Here is a 23414-nt window from a genome sequence, read left to right on the forward strand (position 1 = left end):
GATTTTTTTCCCGCTCCGGAATCCGTGTGGGTGGAATTTTTGGGAATGCTTGGAAGGAGCGCTGGAATGATTGTGGTGAGTCCCGGGAACGCCGGAATTCCCGGCGCCATTCCCAGATTTTTGGACCCTCCCCCCCATTTTTCTCCCCGTTTGACTCATGCCTTAAAGAAAAAAAAAAACAAAAACCAACAAACCACGTTTGGACTTTTTCTGGGAATTTTTTCCGGGAGCGCTCGGATGTCGTGGATCCTTCCTGGTTCTTGGGGGGAAATGCCAAACGCCGCCGTTCCCCCGCGCAGCAGCGGAATTCCGAAGGCTCCGGCTTGGCTCCCAGCGGGATCGAGCCTCGGGAAGCGCCGGGAGCTGCCCAGGATTCGCTCTCGGAGCTCGGATTTTGGGAATTCCGGGCTGGGGGAGGAAATTCCCCGCCGGGATCCCGGGAGCGATTCCCAGATCCCAGCCCGGCCGGGCGTGGGACCCTTGGAATGTGCAGTTGGGGTGGAGAAGCCTTGGATGATCCCAAAAAACGCGACCGGAGAGGCGCCAGGACGAACTCAGGAATCACACGAGGGGCCTTGCCCGGAATTCCCGCCGATCCCAAATCCCAGCGCCGGAACCGTCGGGAGAAACAAAAACAAAAAACGGGGGGAAAATCCCGGATTTTCCCCACCCCTCCTCTCCAGTCCTTTGGAATCGGAATCCCACGGGAAGAGAAGGAACAAAAAAAAAAAAAAAAAAGTTGGAATTTTTGTGGCTTTAGAAAAGGATTTTTTGGGATTGGGAGTTTTTTGGGAAGGGTGGGAATGTCGGGGTTTCCTGTCACAGCCATTGCACTGCAAAAAAAAAAAAAGAAAAAAGAAAACCAAGATGAAAAGTGGAAATGAAAATAAAAAACTTGGGAGAGTTCAGGGAATTCCGGACTCAGGACGACGGATCCGGCGCCTCTCGGGAATTCCAGAATTCCCAACGGAGCCCGGGAGGAGGAAAAACAACGAAAAAAAAAGCAGGAAGAGGAGAAGGAAAAGGTCAAAAAAAAACCAAAACAAAACGAACGGATTTAAAGGAAAAAAACCAAAACAACCAGATCAAAATTTTGTGGAAAAAAATCGGAAGTTTCAAGGAAAAATTCCTAAAATTCCACCGTGCCAAACCATTGAACAACAAACAAACCCTCGGGAAGTTGGGAATGGTTGGAATTCTCTCCCGGATGAATTTGCCCCGGAGCATGATCCCGTTTTTTCCAGCAGTTCTTTTTTTTTTTTTCGTTAATTTTGCTTCTTTTTCGTAGCAAATCCGTAGGAAAAATGTTTAAAAAATTAAAAAATTAAAAAAAAAAAAAAAGACTTTTTGATGGGACAGCCCCAAACGGGGGGAATTTCTGGGGAGGAATTTCCCCGGAAAAGGAGGAAAAATCCAACAGCATTAATGGGGTTGTCCCGGATTTTTTTATTTATTCCATAATTATGTTGAGGTTTTTTATTATTTTAAGCTGTTTTTCCGTTGGTTTCTTTCTTTTTTTTTGCGTCTCAGCATCCTGGTGGGATTAAAAAGAAAAACCCAGGAATTTTCTCTCGGTTGAAATCATCAGAACTCCGGAAAAACTTTGGATTTTCCGGGAAATACTTTGATTTTTTAGCGCTTTTTAAACCGATATTTACGCTTTTGTTTTCGGGTTGATAAAACCCCTTTTTCGAGGGATTTCGAGGGATTTGAACTCTCCCCGGTGGGAATCCGGCAGGAATCCTTCGGGAAAATCGATGGAATTTGGGACGGGGAGCGTGGCTTTGTACATAGGGTGTAAAGTAGAGGGGCAAAAAAAAAAAAAACAAAACAAAAAAAAAAAAAGACAAAAAATCCGAAATTTGTGCCTTTAAAATTAAATTCCGATTTCTATAAAAATCAGATTTAAGAAAGGGTTGCATATATATATTATATATATATATGATGGAATGCTAGAGAAATTTATGGATAATATACATATTTTTTTCCAGGGGTATCCCATAGCTCCGTATTTTGTTATGGAAGTTGAAAAAAAAAAAAAAAAAACACGGAAAAAAGGAAAAAAAAAAGCGAAAAATAAAAGTATTTTACCTCGAATTCAGAACGTTAAATAAAAACCTTTTAACAGAGAGGCGCCGCTGCTTTCTTTGGGGCTTCTCCCGGGGTTTGGGATTTTTGGGAAGGGATTCCCGGGATCCCGGAAATTCCCCAGCTCCCGCTGCTTCTGTCTTTGGGGTTTTTGGGTGTCACCAAACCCTCAGTGTCCCCAAACCCTCAGTGTCCCCAAATCTTTGATGTCCCCATGTCCCCAAGTTCTCAGTCCCCATGGGTGTCCCCAAATCCTCACTGTCCCCAAATCTTTGATGTCCCCAAATCATCACTGTCCCCAAATCCTCACTGTCCCCAAATCATCACTGTCCCCAAATCTTTGATGTCCCCAAATCATCACTGTCCCCAAATCCTCACTGTCCCCAAATCATCACTGTCCCCAAATCTTTGATGTCCCCAAATCATCACTGTCCCCAAATCCTCACTGTCCCCAAATCTATGCTGTCCCCATGTCCCCAAATGTTCCCTGTCCCCAAACCCTCAGTGTCCCCATGGGTGTCCCCAAATCTTTGGTGTCTCCAAATGTACGCTGTCCCCATGTCCCCAAATCTTCCGTGTCCCGAAATCCTCAGTGTCCCCAAACCTTCCCTGTCCCCAAACCTTCCCTGTCCCCAAACCCTCCCTGTCCCCAAACCTTCCCTGTCCCCAAACCCTCCCTGTCCCCAAACCCTCCCTGTCCCCATGGGTGTCCCCAAACCCTCCCTATCCCCAAACCCTCCCTGTCCCCAAACCTTCCCTGTCCCCAAACCTTCCCTGTCCCCATGGGTGTCCCCAAACCCTCCCTGTCCCCAAACCCTCCCTGTCCCCAAACCTTCCCTGTCCCCATGGGTGTCCCCAAACCCTCAGTGTCCCCATGGGTGTCCCCACACCCACACTGTCCCCAAACCCTCCCTGTCCCCAAACCCTCCCTGTCCCCATGGGTGTCCCCAAACCTTCCCTGTCCCCAAACCCTCCCTGTCCCTGTGTCCCCAAACCCTCCCTGTCCCCAAACCTTCCCTGTCCCCATGGGTGTCCCCAAACCTTCCCTGTCCCCAAACCCTCCCTGTCCCCATGGGTGTCCCCAAACCCTCCCTGTCCCCAAACCCACACTGTCCCTGTGTCCCCTCCCTGTCCCCGTGTCCCCCACACCCGAGGTCTCTCTGTGTCCCCGCGGGCGGGGCCGGGCCGGGGATCAGAGCGGCCCCGGGGCTGTGCGGGCTGAACGAGCCCGGGGGTTGGAGCTGCCCCAGGGCCGGGGTTGGAGCTGCCCCGGGCCGGGATTGGAGCTCCGGTGCCGGGGTTGGAGCTGCCCCAGGGCCGGGGTTGGATCTCCCGGGCCGGGGATTGGATCTCCGGGGCCGGGGTTTGGAGCTCCGTGGCCGGGGTTGGAGCTGCCCCGGGCCGGGGTTGGAGCTGCCCCGGGCCGGGATCGGAGCGGCCCCGGGGCTGTGCGGGCTGAACGAGCCCGGGGGTTGGAGCTCCGGGGCCGGGGTTGGAGCTGCCCCAGGGCCGGGGTTGGATCTCCGGGGCCGGGGTTTGGAGCTGCCCCGGGCTGGGGATTGGAGCTCCGGGGCCGGGGTTGGAGCTGCCCCGGCCGGGGTTGGAGCTGCCCCGGGCCGGGATTGGAGCTCCGGGGCCGGGGTTGGAGCTGCCCCGGCCGGGGTTGGAGCTGCCCCGGGCCGGGATTGGAGCTCCGGGGCTGAACGAGCCCGGGGATTGGAGCTGCCCCAGGGCCGGGGTTGGATCTCCCGGGCCGGGGATTGGAGCTGCCCGGGGCTGAACGAGCCCGGGGATTGGAGCTGCCCCGGCCGGGGTTGGAGCTGCCCCGGGCCGGGATTGGCGCTGCCCCGGCCGGGGATTGGAGCTCCGGGGCCGGGGATTGGAGTTCCCGGACCGGGATTGGAGCTCCGGGGCCGGGGATTGGAGTTCCCGGACCGGGATTGGAGCTCCGGGGCCGGGATTGGCGCTGCCCGGGGCTGAACGAGCCCGGGGATTGGAGCTCCGGGCCGGGGATTGGAGCTGCCCCGGGCCGGGATTGGAGCTCCGGGGCCAGGATTGGAGCTGCCCCGGGCCGGGATTGGAGCTCCGGGGCTGAACGAGCCCGGGGGTTGGAGCTCCGGGGCCGGGGATTGGAGCTGCCCCGGCCGGGGATTGGAGCTCCGGGGCCGGGATTGGCGCTGCCCGGGGCTGAACGAGCCCGGGGATTGGAGCTCCGGGCCGGGGTTGGATCTCCCGGCGCCGTGGGGGCCGGGCCGGCCGGGATTGGCAGCAGCCCCGGGCCGGGATTGGCGCTGCCGGGCCGGGGCTGGAGCTGCTCCCGGGGCTGGAGCTGCTCCCGGGGCTGGAGCTGCTCCCGGGGCTCTCCGCAGCCCGGCCCCCGCCGGGAGGGGCCGCGCCCCAGAGCCGGGCCGGGCCGGGCCGGTACCGAGCGCTCCCGGACCGGTACCGAGCGCTCCGGGCCGGTACCGAGCGCTCCGGGCCGGGGCTCGCTCCGGGCCGGTACCGAGCGCTCCCGGACCGGTACCGAGCGCTCCGGGCCCGGCACCGAGCGCTCCGGACCGGCACCGAGCGCTCCGGGCCCGGCACCGAGCGCTCCCGGACCGGCACCGAGCGCCCCGGGACAAGCACCGAGCGCTCCGGGACCCGCACCGAGCGCTCCGGGACAAGCACCGAGCGCTCCGGGACCGGCACCGAGCGCTCCGGGCCCGGCACCGAGCGCCCCGGGACCGGCACCGAGCGCTCCCGGACCGGCACCGAGCGCTCCGGGCCGGGGCTCGCTCGGGCCGGGGCTCGCTCGGGCCGGGGCTCGCTCGGGCCCCGCGGCCGCCGGGCCGGGGATGGTGGCGGGGCCGGGGCGGCGGCGCCGGGCCCGGCCCTGAGGGAGCCGCGCCATGAGCGTGCGGCCTCCGCAGGCCCCGGACAGGTACGGCCGGGGGGAACCCGGGGAACCGGGGCTTGGGGAAACCCGGGGAACCGGGGCTTGGGGGGGAATCCGGGGGAACCCGGGGAACCGGGGGGTTGGGGAAACCCGGGGGAACCCGGGGTTTGGGGGGAATCGGGGGAACCGGGGGGAACCCGGGGTTTGGGGGGAACTCGGGGAACCGGGGCTTGGGGGGAACCCGGGGAACCGGGGCTTGGGGGGGAATCCGGGGGAACCCGGGGAACCGGGGGGTTGGGGGAACCCGGGGGAACCCGGGGAACCGGGGCTTGGGGAAATCCGGGGGAACCGGGGGGTTGGGGGAACCCGGGGGAACCCGGGGAACCGGGGCTTGGGGGGAACCCGGGGGAACCCGGGGTTTGGGGGCAAATCGGGGGAACCAGGGCTTGGGGGCGAATCGGGGGAACCCGGGGCTTGGGGGGAAATCGGGGAACCGGGTCTTGGGGAAACCCGGGGGAACCCGGGGCTTGGGGGGGAACCGGGGGAACCGGGGCTTGGGGGAAATCGGGGAACCGGGGCTTGGGGAAATCCGGGGGAACCCGGGGCTTGGGGGAAATCGGGGAAACGGGGCTTGGGGAAATCCGGGGGAACCGGGGCTTGGGGGGAAATCGGGGGTTTGGGGGGAACCCGGGGGTTTGGGGCTGTGGGAGCGGGTGAGGGGTTTGGGGGGAAATCTGGGGGTTTGAGGGAACCCGGGGGTTTGGGGGGAAATCCGGGGATTTGGGGCTGTGGGAGCGGGTGAGGGGTTTGGGGGGAAATCTGGGGGTTTTGGGGCTCTGAGAGTGGGAACGGGGTTTGGGGGGAAATCCGGGGGGTTTGGGGGGAAATTCGGGGGTTTTGGGGTGAAATCCAGGGGTTTTGGGGCTCTGGGAGCGGGAACAGCGTTTGGGGTGAAATCCGGCGGGTTTGGGGTGAAATCCGGGGGTTTTGGGGTGAAATCCAGGGGTTTGGGGGCTCTGGAAGCGGGCGCTGGGGTTTGGGGTGAAATCCTAGGATTTTGGGGCTCTGGGAGGAGGCTCCGCTGCTCCGAGAGCTGCCAGGGCGGTCCTGCGGGGAAAAGCAGCAGTTTGGGGTGAAATGCCGGGATTTGGGGTGAAATCCTGGGATTTGGGGTGGTTTGGGGTGAAATCCTGGGATTCGGGGTGAAATGTCAGGATTTGGGGTGTTTTGGGGTGAAATTCTGGGATTTGGGGGCTTAGAGGAGGGGGCTCAGCTCATCCGGGACTCCGCACTTGGTCCCTGTGGTGTTTTGGGGTGAAATGTCAGAATTTGGGGTGAAATGTCAGGATTCGGGGTGAAATGTCAGGATTTGGGGTGAAATGTCAGGATTTGGGGTGTTTTGGGGTGAAATTCTGGGATTTTGAGGCTCTGGGAGGGGGCTCCGCTCGCCCTGTAGCCCTCACCCCATTCCTTAGGGGGAAAGACGGGAATTTGGGATAAAATTCCAGGATTTTGGGAATGGTGGGACTCAGCCCATCCCGTATTTCCATGAATCCCTCAGGGGAGCAGCGTTTTGGGATAAAACTCCCGGATTTGGGGAGTGGGGGGGAATATCCCGAACTTCCCTGATTTTTGGGATATTTCCAATATCCACCACCGGGGATTGGCTTTTTCCCAGTTTGTTTGGCTCCATTTTACACCAAATTTGGGGATTTTTTTTGGTGGGATAAACCCTTGGAAAACCCTGGAGCTTTTTCTGGGATAAATTCAGGAATTTGGCCGAGAATTCTTGGATTGGGATCTTTGCTCCAGCCACGGCATTTCCCACGTGGATTTGGGTGGGAAATGAGGGATTTGGGGGCCTGGGAGAGAGGCAGATCCCGGGAATTTCAGGGATCGTTTTCCCACCAGATCCTGGGGATTTTTCCTGCTTTTCCCAGCCCAGAGAATTCCAGGATTCCCTGGGCTGGTTCATTTGGGATTCCAGGGCCCATTCCTGGATCCTGCCCAGGTTATTCCATGGATTCCCCATCCCTGGAAGTGCCTCATCCCGGGGATTTCAGGATCCTCCCAGCTGCGAATTCTGCGGGAATGGGGAGAGGATCCCCCCGGGACAGGGAATTCCAGGAGCCGGAATTCCGGCCCAACCAGCTCTGCCACTTCCCACTTCCCCAGGAGCGGCTCCGTTAATCATTACCCCGCCGGGAATTCTTCCTGGAGAATTCCCGTGGAGAATTCCCGAAAAAAAACCCCGACCAACTGAAAAACAAAACGGGAAAAACTCCCGTTTTCCCAACATTTGGGATCGCTCCGGACGGTGGCGTTCCGTTGGGATCCCCTTCCCAAAAAAGGCTTTGGGATTCCCAGCTGGAAAATCCCATGGAAATCTGGGATAAATCAGGGTTTCAAGCGGGAAAAATGGGGAAAAAACCCGTTTCCCAACATTTCTGACCCCTGGCCTCCTTCCCATCTCTTCCCACAGCAGGATTGGAATTCCCAGCTGGAAAATCCCATGGAAACCAGGGATAAACCCGGGTTTAAAGCAGGAAAAATGGGAAAATATTCCCGTGTTTCTCCGGTCTCTCCGTGGTTTTCCTGGTGTTTTTCCAGGGAGAGCAGCGGAGCCGCAGCCCCCGGCAGGGAGGGAACCAAATGTTGCAAATCCGAGGAGAAATTCCAGCGGGATCCAAACTCCCGGAATTCCTCCCAGGACTCGGCGGCCGCCCTCGGAATGTGGGAAAGCAAAAACTTTCCCTGAGATCCCGAGTTTTTTGTTAATTTGGGAATGGAAGGCCAAAGTTGTGTGGGAAAGGGGTTTGGGAATTCGGGTTTGTTCCCGTGAAATTCGGTGGCGGCTCCTCGGAGATCCCGGATTTCCTGGGGGACATTCCCAAAAAACAACCCGGGAATGAACGGCAGGGTTTGGGGTTGAGGGAAGAGCCGGGAATTGCGGCTTTGTCCTGCAGCATTCCCGATAAAAACACTCGGGAATTTTCTGGGAAGAGCCCTCCAGGTCCTCCCAGCTGCCCCTGGAATTCTGCTTTTCCTTGGAAAGCCACGGCGTGGTCAGAAAAGTCGGAAAATGGGATTTCCCCCCTTTTTTCCTGCTTTCAACCCTGGTTTATCCCAGGTTTCCGTGGGATTTTCCAGCTGGGGATTCCAAACCTGTCTCCGGAGGGAACCCGGTGGGCAGAAATGTTGGGAAAAGGGAATTTTTTCCCATTCCAAGCTTCGGTTTTTTGGGAATTTTGAATTTTTGGGACTTGGGAAGGGAGAGCGGGGCTGGGTCCTTCCGGAGGTGCCGCTGGAATGGGAATTGTGGGAATTGCCCTGGCTCGGCCGCCCCCGAGGCAATTAAGGAGCTTTAATTAAGCCGAATTAAATGACTTTTTTATAGCCTCGTTAAGCCCTGGCTGCTTCCAGAGGGGCAGGAGAAGCCTCTGGATCCCTTTGGATCCCCTGGCTGGGATTTGGGCATTCCTGGAATTGCGGTTTTGAAGGAAAAGCGTCTCGGGAATGCCGCGGATCCCGGAATTTGGGGATTTTTGGGAAAAACAAGAGATTTTGGGTGGATAAAAAGGGCTGACCTGGGCTGGGCCCTGGATAATCCCGAGGGTTAATCCCGATTTTCCTGCGGATTGGCCGGGAATGTCCAGGGCAGGGCCCAGCTCTGCGGCTGCTCATGGAAAAGGGGCTGGAAAATCCTGAGGGGCTTTTCCAGGGATTTTTTTCCTTAGGGGGAGCTGATCCCGGAGAAAAGGGGGATCCAGGGGGAATTTGGGATCTGCCAGGGGAATTTGGGATCTGATCCCAGGGGGGATTTGGGATCTGATCCCAGGGGGGATTTGGGATCTGATCCCAGGGGGATTTGGGATCTGCCAGGGGAATTTGGGATCTGATCCCAGGGGGATTTGGGATCTGCCAGGGGAATTTGGGATCTGATCCCAGCGGGGATTTGGGATCTGATCCTGGGGGGATTTGGGATCTGATCCTGGGGGGATTTGGGATCTGATCCTGGGTGGATTTGGGATCTGCCAGGGGGATTTGGGATCTGCCAGGGCTCCTCTCCGGCTCTCTGGGGGTGACCGGGGGTCGTGTCCGGCGTTCCCCAATTCCCGAATTCCCCAATTCCCGAATTCCCAGGCTGAGCGGCCTCTCCTCGGCCCTGGGCGATTCCCCCTCGGAGCGAAGATCCCCCGGCCACGGCCGGCAGCCCTCGGACGCCTCGGAATCCACAGGTGGGAACTGCCCGGGAATTCCGGGAATTCCGGGAATTCCGGCACTCAGCGTCACTCGGGGTCACTCATTGGTCACTCAGGGTCATTCAGGGTCACTCATTGGTCACTCGGGGTCATTCAGTGGTCACTCAGGGTCATTCAGGGTCACTCATTGGTCACTCGGGGTCATTCAGGGTCACTCATTGGTCACTCAGGGTCACTCGGGGTCACTCACGGCCAGGATGCGGATCCAGACCTTCCGTTGGGATTTGGGGTCCCACAAGGGACAATGCAGTGACCACGAGGCCAGGGCTGGACAATGGGTGGCCACAGGGGCTGGAGGTCAGGGCTGGACAATGGGTGGCCACAGGAGCTGGTGGCCACAGGGGCTGGAGGTCAGGGCTGGACAGTGGGTGGCCACAGGGGCTGGAGGTCAGGGCTGGACAGTGGGTGGCCACAGGGGCTGGAGGTCAGGGCTGGACAGTGGGTGGCCACAGGGGCTGGAGGTCAGGGCTGGACAGTGGGTGGCCACAGGAGCTGGAGGTCAGGGCTGGACAATGGGTGGCCACAGGAGCTGGAGGTCAGGGCTGGACAGAGGGTGGCCACAGGAGCTGGTGGCCAGGGCTGGACAGTGGGTGGCCACAGGAGCTGGAGGTCAGGGCTGGACAGTGGGTGGCCACAGGAGCTGGTGGCCAGGGCTGGACAGTGGGTGGCCACAGGAGCTGGTGGCCACAGGAGCTGGAGGTCAGGGCTGGACAGTGGGTGGCCACAGGAGCTGGTGGCCAGGGCTGGACAGTGGGTGGCCACAGGAGCTGGTGGCCACAGGAGCTGGAGGTCAGGGCTGGACAATGGGTGGCCACAGGAGCTGGTGGCCAGGGCTGGACAGTGACCCCAAGGCCTTGCAAGCCCCGGTACCGGGGGTTCCTCAGGGCCAAAGCCGGACTGCAGAGCCTCATTCCTCACCTTGCTCCTGTCCCTCTGTCCCCTGTCCGTGTCCGTGTGTCGTGTCCCGTGTCCGTGTCCCGTGTCCGTGTCCCGTGTCCGTGTGTCCGTGTCCGTGTGCGCAGGGCTGGTGCAGCGCTGCGTGATCATCCAGCGGGACCAGCATGGCTTCGGCTTCACCGTCAGCGGCGACCGCGTCGTGCTCGTGCAGTCCGTGCGGCCAGGTGGGCGCCGCCGGACACGGGGACGGACAGACGGACACGGGGATGGACAGACGGACACGGGGATGGACACGGGGATGGACAGACGGACACGGGGATGGACACGGGGATGGACAGACGGACACGGGGATGGACACGGGGATGGGCACGGGGATGGACAGACGGACACGGGAATGGACACGGGGATGAACATGGGGATGGACATGGGGATGGACAGACGGACACGGGAATGGACACGGGGATGGACACGGGGATGGGCACGGGGATGGACAGACGGACATGGGGATGGACACGGGGATGGACACGGGACTGGACACGGGGATGGACAGGGGGATGGACAGACGGACATGGGGATGGACACAGGGATGGACAGACTGACACGGGGATGGACACGGGGATGGACAGACGGACATGGGGATGGACACAGGGATGGACAGACTGACACGGGGATGGACACGGGGATGGACAGACGGACACGGGGATGGACACGGGGATGGACAGTCGGACACGGGGATGGACATGGGGATGGACACGGGGATGGACAGACAGATACGGGGATGGACACGGGGATGGACACGGGGATGGACACGGGGATGGACAGACAGATACGGGGATGGACACGGGGATGGACACGGGGATGGACACGGGGATGGACAGTCGGACACGGGAATGGACACGGGGATGGACACGGGGATGGACAGACAGATACGGGGATGGACAGACAGATACGGGGATGGACACGGGGATGGACATAGGGATGGACAAACGGACACGGGGATGGACACGGGGATGGACGGACGGACATGGGGATGGACATGGGGATGGACACGGGGATGGACACGGGGATGGGCAGACGGACACGGGGATGGACACAGGGATGGACAGACGGACACGAGGATGGACAGACGGACACGGGGCTGGACACAGGGATGGACACAGGGATGGACAGACAGACACGGGTTGGACATGGGGATGGCCAGACAATGCCCAGGGGTGCCCTCATCCATCCCCAGCCTCAGCTTGGGGGAGAAAATGGGGGAAAAAGGAGGAAAATGGGGGAGAAAATGGAGAAAAATGGCGGGAAAACGGGGGAGAAAATGGCGGGAAAACGGGGGAGAAAATGGCGGGAAATTGGAAAAATGGAGAGAATGAGGGAAAAACGGACAGAAAATGAGGGGGAGGTGGAGGGAAAACAGAGAAAATGGGGGAAATGTGGGAAATTGTGGGGAAAACCGCAGGAAAATTCAGAAAATGGGCAAGTGTGGGGAAAACGTGGGAAAACTGGGGGAAACGACAGGAAAAAGGCGGGAAAATAGAGAAAATGTGGGAAAATGGAAGGGAAATGTGGGAGAAATGGGGTTTTCCTTGGGAAGTGCTCCGGGTTTGGGGGTTTTGCTTTGGGATTGGCAGGGATGGGGCCGAGGGGGCGGCGGGTCCCTGTGGAATATTCCGGAGGAAATGTGGGAAAATGGTGGGGAAATAGAGAAAATGTGGGAAAATGATGGAAAAGCATGGGGAAAATGAGGGAAAAGTGTGGGGAAAATGGCGGGAAAATAGAGAAAATGTGGGAAAATGAGGGAAAATGTGGGAGAAATGGGGTTTTCCTTGGGAAGTGCTCCGGGTTTGGGGGTTTTGCTTTGGGATTGGCAGGGATGGGGCCGAGGGGGCGGGGGTCCCTGTGGAATATTCCGGAGGGAATGTGGGAAAATGGTGGGGAAATAGAGAAAATGTGGGAAAATGAGGGAAAAGCATGGGGAAAATGAGGGAAAATGGCGGGAAAATAGAGAAAATGTGGGAAAATGAGGGAAAACGTGGGAGAAATGGGGTTTTCCTTGGGAAGTGCTCCGGGTTTGGGGGTTTTGCTTTGGGATTGGCAGGGATGGGGCCGAGGGGGCGCGGGTCCCTGTGGAATATTCCGGAGGGAATGTGGGATGTGCTCCTGACCCCTGCCCGTGTCCAGGTGGGGCTGCCATGAGGGCCGGGCTGCAGGAGGGCGACCGGATCCTCAAGGTGCGCGTTCCCGACTCCCGCGTTCCCGGCGGCCTCCCCGCGTTCCCGGGGAAAATTCCCGTTTCCCGGCCCTTGCCCAGCCCTGTCCCGGCTCTTCCAGGTGAACGGGACCATGGTGGCCAACAGCTCCCACCTGGAGGTGGTGAAGTTGATCAAGTGTGAGTTTGGGATGGAATTCTGGGAATTCTCGTCCCGTTCCGTGGGGAAAGGCGGGGCTGAGCGAAGGGGAGAGGGTTTTCCATCCTTTGGGAATTTGGGGGGAGCCTGGAGGTGTTTCCAGCCCCTTTTCCCCGTGTTTTTCCAGGAAATCCTTCTTGTCCCTCATCCCAAATTCTCCCTGGAAATGCTTCCCACTCCCAGTTCTCCTGGAAATTTTTTCCTGGAAATTCTCCCTGGGAATCCTTCTCACCTCTTTTCCCAAGTTTTTCCCGGGAATCTTTCTCACCCCCTTTACCCCAGGTATTTCCTGGAAATCCTTTTCCCCCCCATTTTCCTGGAGATCCTTCTCGCTCCCTTTTCCCAGCTGATTTTTGGAATTCCCCTCATCACCCCTCACCCCAAATTTTTCCAGGAAATCCTTCTCCTGGAATTTTTTGCCTGGAATTTCTTCCTGTGTCAGTTTTCCCTGCGAGCCCCGCTCCCAGCCCCTTTATCCCAGACTTTTCCTGGAATTCCTGCTGACGTTCCCGTGTCCCGTTCTGTTTCCAGCCGGCGCCTACGTGGCCCTGACCCTGCTGGGATCCGCGCCCGGACCCACGGGAATTCCGGGATCCCAGCCGGAGCCGGAGCCCTCGGGGTGTCCCCAGGGGCCCCCCCAGCTCATCACGGAGCCCAGGCCCCTCCAGGTGAGCCCCGGAATTCCGGAGGGAGCCCGGAATTCCAGAGGGAGCCCGGAATTCCAGAGGGAGCCCGGAATTCCCTCAAGTGACCCCAAAACTCCCCCAGGAGATCCCGGGATTCCCTGAGCGGATCCCAACCCCCTCATACCCGTTCCCATTGCCATCCCATTCCCATTATTCCCATTATTCTTGTTCCTGTTCACATTCCCATTATCCCATTCCCACTATACCCATTAATTCCACCCTCCCCCCCATTCCTATTATTCCCATTATCCCATTATCCTGTTATTCCCATTATCCCATTATCCTGTTATTCCCATTATTCCACCATTCCTGTTATTCCCATTATGCCGTTATCCCCTCATTCCCGTTTCATCCCCCCATTCCCATTGTCATTCCCGCTGTCATTCCCGTTATTCCCGCTGTCATTCCCATTGTCATTCCCATCATTCCCGCCATCATTCCCGTCATTCCTGTTATTCCCGCTCTCATTCCTGCTGTCATTCCCGCTGTCATTCCCGTCATTCCCGCCGTCATTCCTGCTGTCATTCCCATTGTCATTCCCGTCATTCCCGCCATCATTCCCGCCGTCATTCCCACCATTCCCGCCGTCATTCCCGTTATTCCCGCTGTCATTCCCGCTGTCATTCCCACCGTCATTCCCGCTGTCATTCCCGCCGTCATTCCCGTCATTCCCGCTGTCATTCCCGTCATTCCCACTGCATTCCCGTCATTCCCGCTGTCATTCCCGTCATTCCCGCCATCATTCCCGTCATTCCCGCTGTCATTCCCGTTATTCCCACTGTCATTCCCGCCGTCATTCCCGCCGCATTCCCGCCGTTCCCGCTGTCATTCCCGTTATTCCCGCTGTCATTCCCGCTGTCATTCCCGTCATTCCCGCTGTCATTCCCGTTATTCCCGCTGTCATTCCCATTGTCATTCCCGTTATTCCCGCTGTCATTCCCGTTATTCCCGCCGTCATTCCCATCATTCCCACCGTCATTCCCGTTATTCCCGCCGTCATTCCCATTGTCATTCCCGTCATTCCCACCGTTCCCGCTGTCATTCCCGTCATTCCCGCATTCCCGCCGTTCCCGCAGGACCCGGAGGTGCGGAGGCACGCGGCGCAGATCCTGCGGAAGATGCTGCGCCAGGCCGAGGCCGAGCTCCAGGTGCCGCCTCGCTTTCCCTCTTCCCGCTCCTCTGGCGCCTTCTGGGGAATTCCCTGGGAATGTCCTGGGGGGTTTTCACTTTTTTTGGGATTTCCTGGGGTGTTTTTTCTGGGATTTCCTGGTGGTTGTTTATTTGCTTCTGGGGATTTCCGGGTGACTGTTGTGTGTCATTCCCGTGTTCCCTGGATTTCCCAGTGAGTGTCCTGTCCCATTTTCCGTGTTTTTTGTTGTTTCCCGTGTTTCCCGGTGACTGTTGTGTGTCATTCCCGGGTTTCCCGGTGACTCTTCTGTCCGATTCCCGGGTTTCCCGGTGACTGTTGTGCCTCGTTCCTGCCTTTCCTGCTGACTGCTGTGTCTGATTCCCGTGTTTTCCCGGATTTCCCGGTGCCCTCTGTCCCATTCCCGGTGCCCGTTCGTCTCATTCCCGGATTCATTCCCGGTGCCCGTTCCGTGTCCCATTCCCGAATTCCCGGTGCCCATTCCATGTCTCATTCCCACATTCCCGTCTCTCATTCCCATGTCCCATTCCCACATTCCCGGTGCCCATTCCGTGTCCCATTCCCACATTCCCGGTGCCTGTTCCGTGTCCCATTCCCGAATTCCCGTCTCTCATTCCATGTCCCATTCCCGAATTCCCGGTGCCCATTCCCGTATCCCATTCCCACATTCCCGGTGCCCATTCCCGGTGCCCATTCCCGAATTCCCGGTGCCCATTCCCGTATCCCATTCCCACATTCCCGGTGCCCATTCCCGGTGCCCATTCCCGAATTCCCGGTGCCCATTCCCGGTGCCCATTCCCGGTTCCCGGTGCCCGTCCCGTGTCCCATTCCCACATTCCCGGTGCCCATTCCCATGTCCCATTCCCGGTTCCCGGTGCCCGTCCCGTGTCCCATTCCCACATTCCCATCTCTCATTCCCGTCTCTCATTCCCATGTCCCATTCCTGCATTCCCGGTTCCCTCTGTCCCATTCCCGAATTCCCGGTGCCCGTCCCGTATCCCATTCCCAAATTCCCGGTGCCCATTCCCGTATCCCATTCCCGCATTCCCGGTGCCCATTCCCGGTGCCCATTCCCGCATTCCCGGTGCCCATTCCCGGTGCCCATTCCCGAATTCCCGGTGCCCATTCCCGGTGCCCATTCCCGGATTCCCGGTGCCCATTCCCGGTGCCCATTCCCACATTCCCGGTGCCCATTCCCGGTGCCCATTCCCGGTTCCCGGTGCCCATTCCCGTATCCCATTCCCACATTCCCGGTGCCCATTCCCGGTGCCCATTCCCGGTTCCCGGTGCCCATTCCCGTATCCCATTCCCGCATTCCCGGTGCCCATTCCATATCCCATTCCCGGATTCCCGTGTCCCATTCCCGTGTCCCATTCCCACATTCCCGGTGCCCATTCCCGGTGCCCATTCCCGCATTCCCGGTGCCCATTCCCGGTGCCCATTCCCGGTTCCCGGTGCCCGCAGCGCTGCCAGGCGGGCACGGCGGGGCAGGAGCAGCTGGAGGCGGCGCGGCGGCGCCTGGGGCAGCTGCAGCTCAAGGTGCTGCAGGAGGTACGGGGAACCGGGAATACCGGGAATTCCGGGAACACCGGGAATACCGGGAACACCGGGAGTGGGCTGGGAATGGGCACAGGAATAGGCCAGGAATTCCAGGAGTGGGCTGGGAATTCCAGGAGTGGGCCGGGAACACCGGGAGTGGGCTGGGAATGCTGGGAGTGGGCTGGGAATTCCAGGAATGGGCCGAGAATGGGCCGGGAACGCCGGGAGTGGGCTGGGAATTCCAGGAGTGGGTACGGGAATGGATCTGGGAATGCTGGGAATGGATACGGGAATTCTGGGAGCGGGAATACGGGAATGGGCTGGGAATTCCGGGAGTGGGTACGGGAATGGGTCTGGGAGTGGGAATACGGGAATGGGTGTGGGAATTCTGGGAGTGGGTCTGGGAATTCTGGGAGTGGAAATATGGGAATGGGTGTGGGAATTCAGGAGATGGATATGGGAATTCTGGGAGTGGGTACGGGAATGGGTCGGGAATGTGTGTGGGAATGCCAGGAGTGGGCTGGGAATTCCAGGAGTGGGTGTGGGAATGGGTACGGGAATGGATCTGGGAATGCTGGGAATAGATACGGGAATTCTGGGAGTGGGAATATGGGAATGGGCTGGGAATTCTGGGAGTGGGTCTGGGAATTCTGGGAATGGATACGGGAATTCTGGGAGTGGGAATATGGGAATGGGCTGGGAATTACGGGAGTGGGAATACGGGAATGGGTGTGGGAATTCCGGGGATGGATATGAGAATTCTGGGAGTGGGTCTGGGAATTCCGGGAGTGGGTCTGGGAATTCCGGGAGTGGGTGTGGGAATTCCGGGAGTGGCTCTGGGAATTTTCCCATCGCTGCCTTTCCGGGAGCTCCCGGAATTGCCCATTCCTGCATTGGGAATTCCCGGAGCTGCCCTTTCCTGCCTTTCCCACCTGCGCGTTTCCCGGGAATTCCCCATTCCCGCCGTTCCCATTCCCAGGATTTGGGGTCCCGGCCCCTGGAAGGGGAATTCCTGCGGAGCCTGGCGGGGTCCCCGCAGCTCCCGGGGCGATTCCCCCGGGATTCCCGGGATTCCCGGGATTCCCGGGATGGGGACCCGGGGCTGGAATCCGGCCCCGAGCGGCTCCCGGCCCTGGCAGAGGTGAGGCGGAAATCCGGGAAAAATCCGGGAAAATCTGGGGAAATTCTGGGAACAACTGGGAAGTGACAGGGGAAATTCGGGAAAAGGGGGTGAAAATCCCAAGGAAACTTCGGGAAAGTTCCAGGTAAGGTTTGGGGAAATGGGGGAAAACTCAGGGAAAAGAAGGAGAAATAATTCCAGGAAAAATGTGGGAGAGGGGATGAAAATTCTGGGAAAAACTCCATGAAAAGTTTGGGAAAACGGGGGGGGAAATTCCAGGAGAGGGAGAAACTCCCCCCGGAATTTGGGATCCCCCAGAATTCCCGGCTCTTTTTCCTTCTCTGGGCGTTTTCCCTGGGAATTCCGAGGGAATTTGGGATTCCCGCCTGCCCTGGGGGGTTTTTGGGGGTCCTGATCCCGAAATTTCTCTCCCCAGGTATCCCGGAATTCCGGCTTTTCCCAGCCCGGCAGCCCCCGGAGCTCCCCCGTGCTCGGCCTCGCCACGGATCCGGTGGGGCTGGAAAATCCCGGGAGAATCCCAGGAAATCCCGGGAATCCCCACGGGGACCCCCCAGAGCCCTTCCCCGGAGCGTGATCCCGGTTTTTTTTTTTGGGATAGGGATCGGGGAGGCCCCAAATCATCGGCCCCGAGGAGGATTGTGACCCCGGGAGCGGCAGCAGCGAGGTGGGAATCCCGGGAAAAGCGGGAATTCCGGGGGATCTGGGAATTCCGGGGGGTCTGGGAATTCCGGGGGGTCTGGGAATTCCGGGGGGTCTGGGAATTCCAGGGGGGTCTGGGAATTCCGGGGGGAATTTGGGGATTCCGGGGGGATTTCTGAGGGGATTTTGGGGATTTCTGAGGGGATTTTGGGGATTCCGGGGCGATTTCTGAGGGGATTTCGGGATTTCTGAGGGGATTTCGGGATTTCTGAGGGGATTTCGGGATTTCTGAGGGGATTTCGGGGATTTCTGAGGGGATTTCGGGATTTCTGAGGGGATTTTGGGATTTCTGAGGGGATTTCGGGATTTCTGAGGGGATTTTGGGATTTCTGAGGGGATTTCGGGATTTCTGAGGGGATTTCGGGATTTCTGAGGGGATTTTGGGATTTCTGAGGGGATTTCGGAATTTCTGAGGGGATTTCGGGATTTCTGAGGGGATTTCGGGATTTCTGAGGGGATTTCCGGGATTTTGGGGATTCCGGGGGGATTTCTGAGGGGATTTCGGGATTTCTGAGGGGATTTCGGGATTTCTGAGGGGATTTTGGGGATTCCGGGTGGGATTTTTGGGATCCTAGCACAGCCGCCACTTTTCCCTCTCCGTGTTCCCAGAGCGACTCCGTGTTCCAGGATTTGGGAATTCTCAAATCCCGCCCGGCCCATTTGGGAGTTTTCCTGAGATTCCTCTTCTCCCAGGCCGACCCCACTCCTCTGGTGAGCAATTCCCAAAATTCCCGGGATTTTCTCCCCCTTGGGATCCCATTCCCAAGCCCTGGCGCCTCCCAGGGTGTTCCCAGGGGTCCGGATGGAGGCGAATTCCCGGGAATTCCTCAGCATTCCCGGAATTCCCGCTTTTCCCGCAGCTGTTCCACCTGTGCTCCGAGGTTTGCTGCCAGCAGAGCAATTCCAGGGATTCCCGAGCCCTGGGAAGGCACATCTGGAACATCTTCCTGGACAGGAGCGCGGTCAGCAAATTCCCGGGATTTCCCCGCAATTCCTGGGATTCTTTGGGGATTTAAAGAGATTTTGGGAGGATTTCCCAGGATTTTGGGATGGATTTCCCAGGATTTTTGGGATGGATTTCTGGGATTTTGGGATGGGATTTTGGGATGGATTCCCCAGGATTTTTGGGATGGATTTTTGGGATGGATTTCCCGGGTTTTTGGGATGGATTTCCCAGGATTTTTGGGATGGATTTCCCGGGTTTTTGGGATGGGATTTTGGGATGGATTTTGGGATGGATTTCCCAGGATTTGGGGAGAATTTTCCAGGATTTTGGGATGGATTTCCCAGGATTTTTGGGATGGATTTCACGGGATTTTTGGGATGGATTTCTGGGATTTTGGGATGGGATTTTGGGATGGATTTCCCAGGATTTTTGGGATGGATTTCACGGGATTTTTGGGATGGATTTCTGGGATTTTTGGGATGGATTTCCCGGGTTTTTGGGATGGATTTCCCAGGATTTTTGGGATGGATTTCCCGGGTTTTTGGGATGGGATTTTGGGATGGATTCCCCGGGATTTTTGGGATGGATTTCTGGGATTTTGGGATGCTTTTCCCTCTTTTCCAGCCCCTGCGGGTGAAGGTGCCGGAGCAGCTCCTGGCCGAGATCGGTGAGTTCGGAATTCTGGGAATTTCCCCTGGGAAAAGGAGCCCAGGGCCGGGTTCGGGAATTCCAAACTTTTCCCGGAGCCCAGGAAAGTTGGGAATGAGAGAGGAGCACCCGGAGCATTCCCAAAACCTGGAGAATTCCCAAAAGAACTCCAATTGGGATCCCAGAATTCCCAGACTTTTCCTGGAATCCCAGGACACCGGGAGAGGTTTGGGGCTGAGCCCCGGGAATTCCCGAATTCCCGAATTCCCGGATTTCCCCATTCCCAGAGCTCCGCCTGCGGAACGGCGACGAGCTGCAGCCGGCGCTGCTGGAGGCGCAGGAATTCGTCATCCCGGAAATCCAGGAGCAGCTCCAGGACTACAGGTGGGAAAAATCCTGGAAAAAATCCCAGGAAAACTCTGGGAAAACCCCAGGAAAAACCCCAGGAAAAATCCTGGAAAAAATCCCAGGAAAACTCTGGGAAAACCCCAGAAAATCCCAGGAAAAATCCTGGAAAAAATCCCAGGAAAACTCTGGGAAAATCCCAGGAAAAATCCCAGGAAAATCCCAGAAAATCCCAGGGAAAATCCTGGAAAAAATCCCAGGAAAACTCTGGGAAAACCCCAGGAAAAATCCCAGGAAAAATCCTGGAAAAAATCCCAGGAAAACTCTGGGAAAACCCCAGACAATCTCAGGAAAAATCCTGGAAAAAATCCCAGGAAAACTCTGGGAAAACCCCAGAAAATCCCAGGAAAAATCCTGGAAAAAATCCCAGGAAAAATCCTGGAAAAAATCCCAGAAAACTCTGGGAAAACCCCAGGAAAAATCCCAGGAAAATCCTGGAAAAAATCCCAGGAAAACTCTGGGAAAACCCCAGGAAAAATCCCAGGAAAAATCCTGGAAAAAATCCCAGGAAAACTCTGGGAAAACCCCAGACAATCTCAGGAAAAATCCTGGAAAAAATCCCAGGAAAACTCTGGGAAAACCCCAGACAATCTCAGGAAAAATCCTGGAAAAAATCCCAGGAAAAATCCTGGAAAAAATCCCAGAAAACTCTGGGAAAACCCCAGGAAAAATCCCAGGAAAATCCTGGAAAAAATCCCAGGAAAACTCTGGGAAAACCCCAGGAAAAACCCCAGGAAAAATCCTGGAAAAAATCCCAGGAAAACTCTGGGAAAACCCCAGAAAATCCCAGGAAAAATCCTGGAAAAAATCCCAGGAAAACTCTGGGAAAATCCCAGGAAAAATCCCAGGAAAATCCCAGAAAATCCCAGGGAAAATCCTGGAAAAAATCCCAGGAAAACTCTGGGAAAACCCCAGGAAAAATCCCAGGAAAAATCCTGGAAAAAATCCCAGGAAAACTCTGGGAAAACCCCAGACAATCTCAGGAAAAATCCTGGAAAAAATCCCAGGAAAACTCTGGGAAAACCCCAGACAATCTCAGGAAAAATCCTGGAAAAAATCCCAGGAAAACTCTGGGAAAACCCCAGACAATCCCAGGAAAAATCCTGGAAAAAATCCCAGGAAAACTCTGGGAAAACCCCAGAAAATCCCAGGAAAATCCCGGAAAAAATCCCAGGAAAACTCTGGGAAAACCCCAGGAAAAATCCCAGGAAAATCCCAGAACATCCCAGAAAATTCCCGATCCTGGGAATTCCAGGAGCTCCTGTCTCTTTTTTTGGGCAAAGCCTCAGGAAAATCCCAAATTTTGGGAATTTTGGGATTTTTTGGGTGCTGCTAATCCAGTTTTTTTTTTTTTTGCTTTTCCCAGAGAAGCATGTGGCAGACCTGGCAATTTGGAAATTTTGGGAATTTTGGGACTTTGGGAGATTTTTGGGCTCTGCCCATCCCGGTTTTTTGGCATTTCCCAGAGAACCATGCAGCAAATCCCGCATTTCGGGAATTTTGGGAATATTTGGGCTCTGCCATTCCCGGTTTTTTGGCATTTCCCAGAGAACCAAGCAGCAAATCCCGCATTTTGGGAATTTCAGGAATTTTGGGAATATTTGGGCTCTGCCCATCCCGGTTTTTTGGCATTTCCCGGCAGGGCCAAGCAGCAAATCCTGCATTTTGGGAATTTCGGGAATTTTGGGAATTTTTGGCCGCTGCCATTCCCGGTTTTTTGGCATTTCCCAGAGAACCAAGCAGCAAATCCCGCATTTTGGGAATTTCGGGAATTTTGGGAATTTTTGGGCGCTGCCATTCCCGGTTTTTTGGCATTTCCCAGGGCCAAGCGCACGCTGGGGCTGGGCGGGCTCTACGGGGAGAACGAGCTGCAGCAGCTGGAGCAGCTGGAACAGCTGGAAAAACACCTGGAAAAACACCTGGAAAAACACCTGGAAAAGGCTCCGGAGCCGCGGGAATCCCGGGAATGTCGGGAACGCCGGGAATGCCGGGAACGGGCGGCGGCCGAGCGGCAGCTGGGGCACCTCGGGGACATCCTGTGAGTGGGGAGCAGCCGGAATTCCCGGGGGATTTGGGAATTCCGGGGGGATTTGGGAATTCCCGGGGGATTTGGGAATTCTGGTGGGATTTGGGAATTCCGGGGGGATTTGGGAATTCTGGGGGATTTGGGAATTCCCGGGGGATTTGGGAATTCCGGTGGGATTTGGGAATTCTGGGGGATTTGGGAATTCTGGGGGATTTGGGAATTCCGGGGGGATTTGGGAATTCCGGTGGGATTTGGGAATTCCTGGGGGATTTGGGAATTCCTGGGGGATTTGGGAATTCCGGATGGGATTTGGGAATTCCCCACGGGATCGGGGGCTGGAATGGAAATTTTGGGATTGGGATTGGAAGAATCCAAGGAATTCCTTTTCCCGCAGCTCCAAGTACGAGGAGGAGCGGAGGTGAGCGGATCCAGCGGATCCAGCGGGGAAAAAATCCGGGAATTTGGGCCATTCCCGATTTTCCCTGTGGAATCTTCTCCCTTTTTCCCTTCCCTCTTTTCCCTCCCATTCCCAGTTTTCCCTGTGGATCCTTTCCCTGGAATTCCCAGTTTTCCCTCTTTCCGCTCTCCCAGCGGATCCCCTCGGAATCCCGGGATTTCTGGGAATTCTGCCCTTCCCACCCTCTGGAATTCTCTTCCCAGCGCTCCCATGGCCTTCGCCCTCAGCACCTTCATGGCCCACGCCGGGATCCAGCCCCGGGAATTCCGGGAATTCCGGGAATCTCGGAATCCCGGAGCCTCCGAGAAGATCCCGGACAAGGACAAGTGGCTGCCCTTCTTCCCCAAGGCCAAAAAGGTGGGAATTGCCGGGAATTCCCGGGAATTGCCGCGGATTCCCGGGAAAAGCTCCGGGGGGAGACCCCGGAGTGCAGCCCGGGGGTCTTGGAGGGAATCCCGGGAATTTTCTGGGAATTTTCACCCAAGTCCTGGGAATTTTAGACCTGAATTCCGGGATTTTTGGAGCCAAATCCTGGGATTCGGGATTTGGGATGGGGAATTCAGGATTTGGGATGGGAAAATCGGGATTTGGGATGGGAAAATCGGGATTTGAGATGGGAATTTGGGATTTGGGCTGGGAATTTGGGATTTGGGCTGGGAATTTGGGATTTGGGCTGGGAATTTGGGATTTGGGATGGGAATTTGGGATTTGGGCTGGGAAAATCGGGATTTGGGCTGGGAAAATCGGGATTTGGGCTGGGAATTTGGGATTTGGGCTGGGAAAATCGGGATTTGGGCTGGGAATTTGGGATTTGGGCTGGGAATTTGGGATTTGGGCTGGGAATTTGGGATTTGGGCTGGGAAAATCGGGATTTGGGCTGGGAAAATCGGGATTTGGGCTGGGAAAATCGGGATTTGAGATGGGAATTTGGGATTTGGGCTGGGAAAATCGGGATTTGGGCTGGGAAAATCAGGATTTGGGCTGGGAATTTGGGATTTGGGCCGGGAAAATCGGGATTTGGGATGGGAAAATCGGGATTTGGGATGGGAAAATCGGGATTTGGGCTGGGAATTTGGGATTTGGGCTGGGAATTTGGGATTTGGGCTGGGAATTTGGGATTTGGGCTGGGAATTTGGGATTTGCGCTGGGAATTTGGGATTTGGGCTGGGAATTTGGGATTTGGGCTG

The 23414-nt window shown here is 57.0% G+C and overlaps 1 protein-coding gene across 1 annotated transcript in view; it reads left to right on the forward strand.

Annotated features, from left to right (window-relative positions):
* Positions 1-4942: 4942 nt before the first annotated feature.
* LOC144247757 (rho guanine nucleotide exchange factor 11-like) overlaps positions 4943-23414 on the forward strand; it is a 39772-nt gene continuing 21300 nt past the window's right edge. The window contains exons 1-19 of the mRNA XM_077789338.1: positions 4943-5011; positions 9110-9204; positions 10251-10349; positions 12307-12356; positions 12457-12514; positions 13065-13201; positions 14296-14367; positions 15831-15917; positions 16885-17046; positions 17462-17536; positions 17645-17710; positions 18355-18456; positions 18606-18707; positions 19316-19358; positions 19627-19723; positions 21567-21623; positions 21717-21782; positions 22165-22188; positions 22431-22584. Of these exons, the coding sequence (XP_077645464.1) occupies positions 4980-5011; positions 9110-9204; positions 10251-10349; positions 12307-12356; positions 12457-12514; positions 13065-13201; positions 14296-14367; positions 15831-15917; positions 16885-17046; positions 17462-17536; positions 17645-17710; positions 18355-18456; positions 18606-18707; positions 19316-19358; positions 19627-19723; positions 21567-21623; positions 21717-21782; positions 22165-22188; positions 22431-22584 (1578 nt within the window). The 5' untranslated portion in view covers positions 4943-4979. The remainder of the gene's footprint in view (positions 5012-9109; positions 9205-10250; positions 10350-12306; positions 12357-12456; positions 12515-13064; positions 13202-14295; positions 14368-15830; positions 15918-16884; positions 17047-17461; positions 17537-17644; positions 17711-18354; positions 18457-18605; positions 18708-19315; positions 19359-19626; positions 19724-21566; positions 21624-21716; positions 21783-22164; positions 22189-22430; positions 22585-23414) is intronic.

Source organism: Lonchura striata, chromosome 33 (genome assembly GCF_046129695.1).
Source record: "Lonchura striata isolate bLonStr1 chromosome 33, bLonStr1.mat, whole genome shotgun sequence".
Taxonomy (NCBI): Eukaryota; Metazoa; Chordata; class Aves; order Passeriformes; family Estrildidae; genus Lonchura; species Lonchura striata.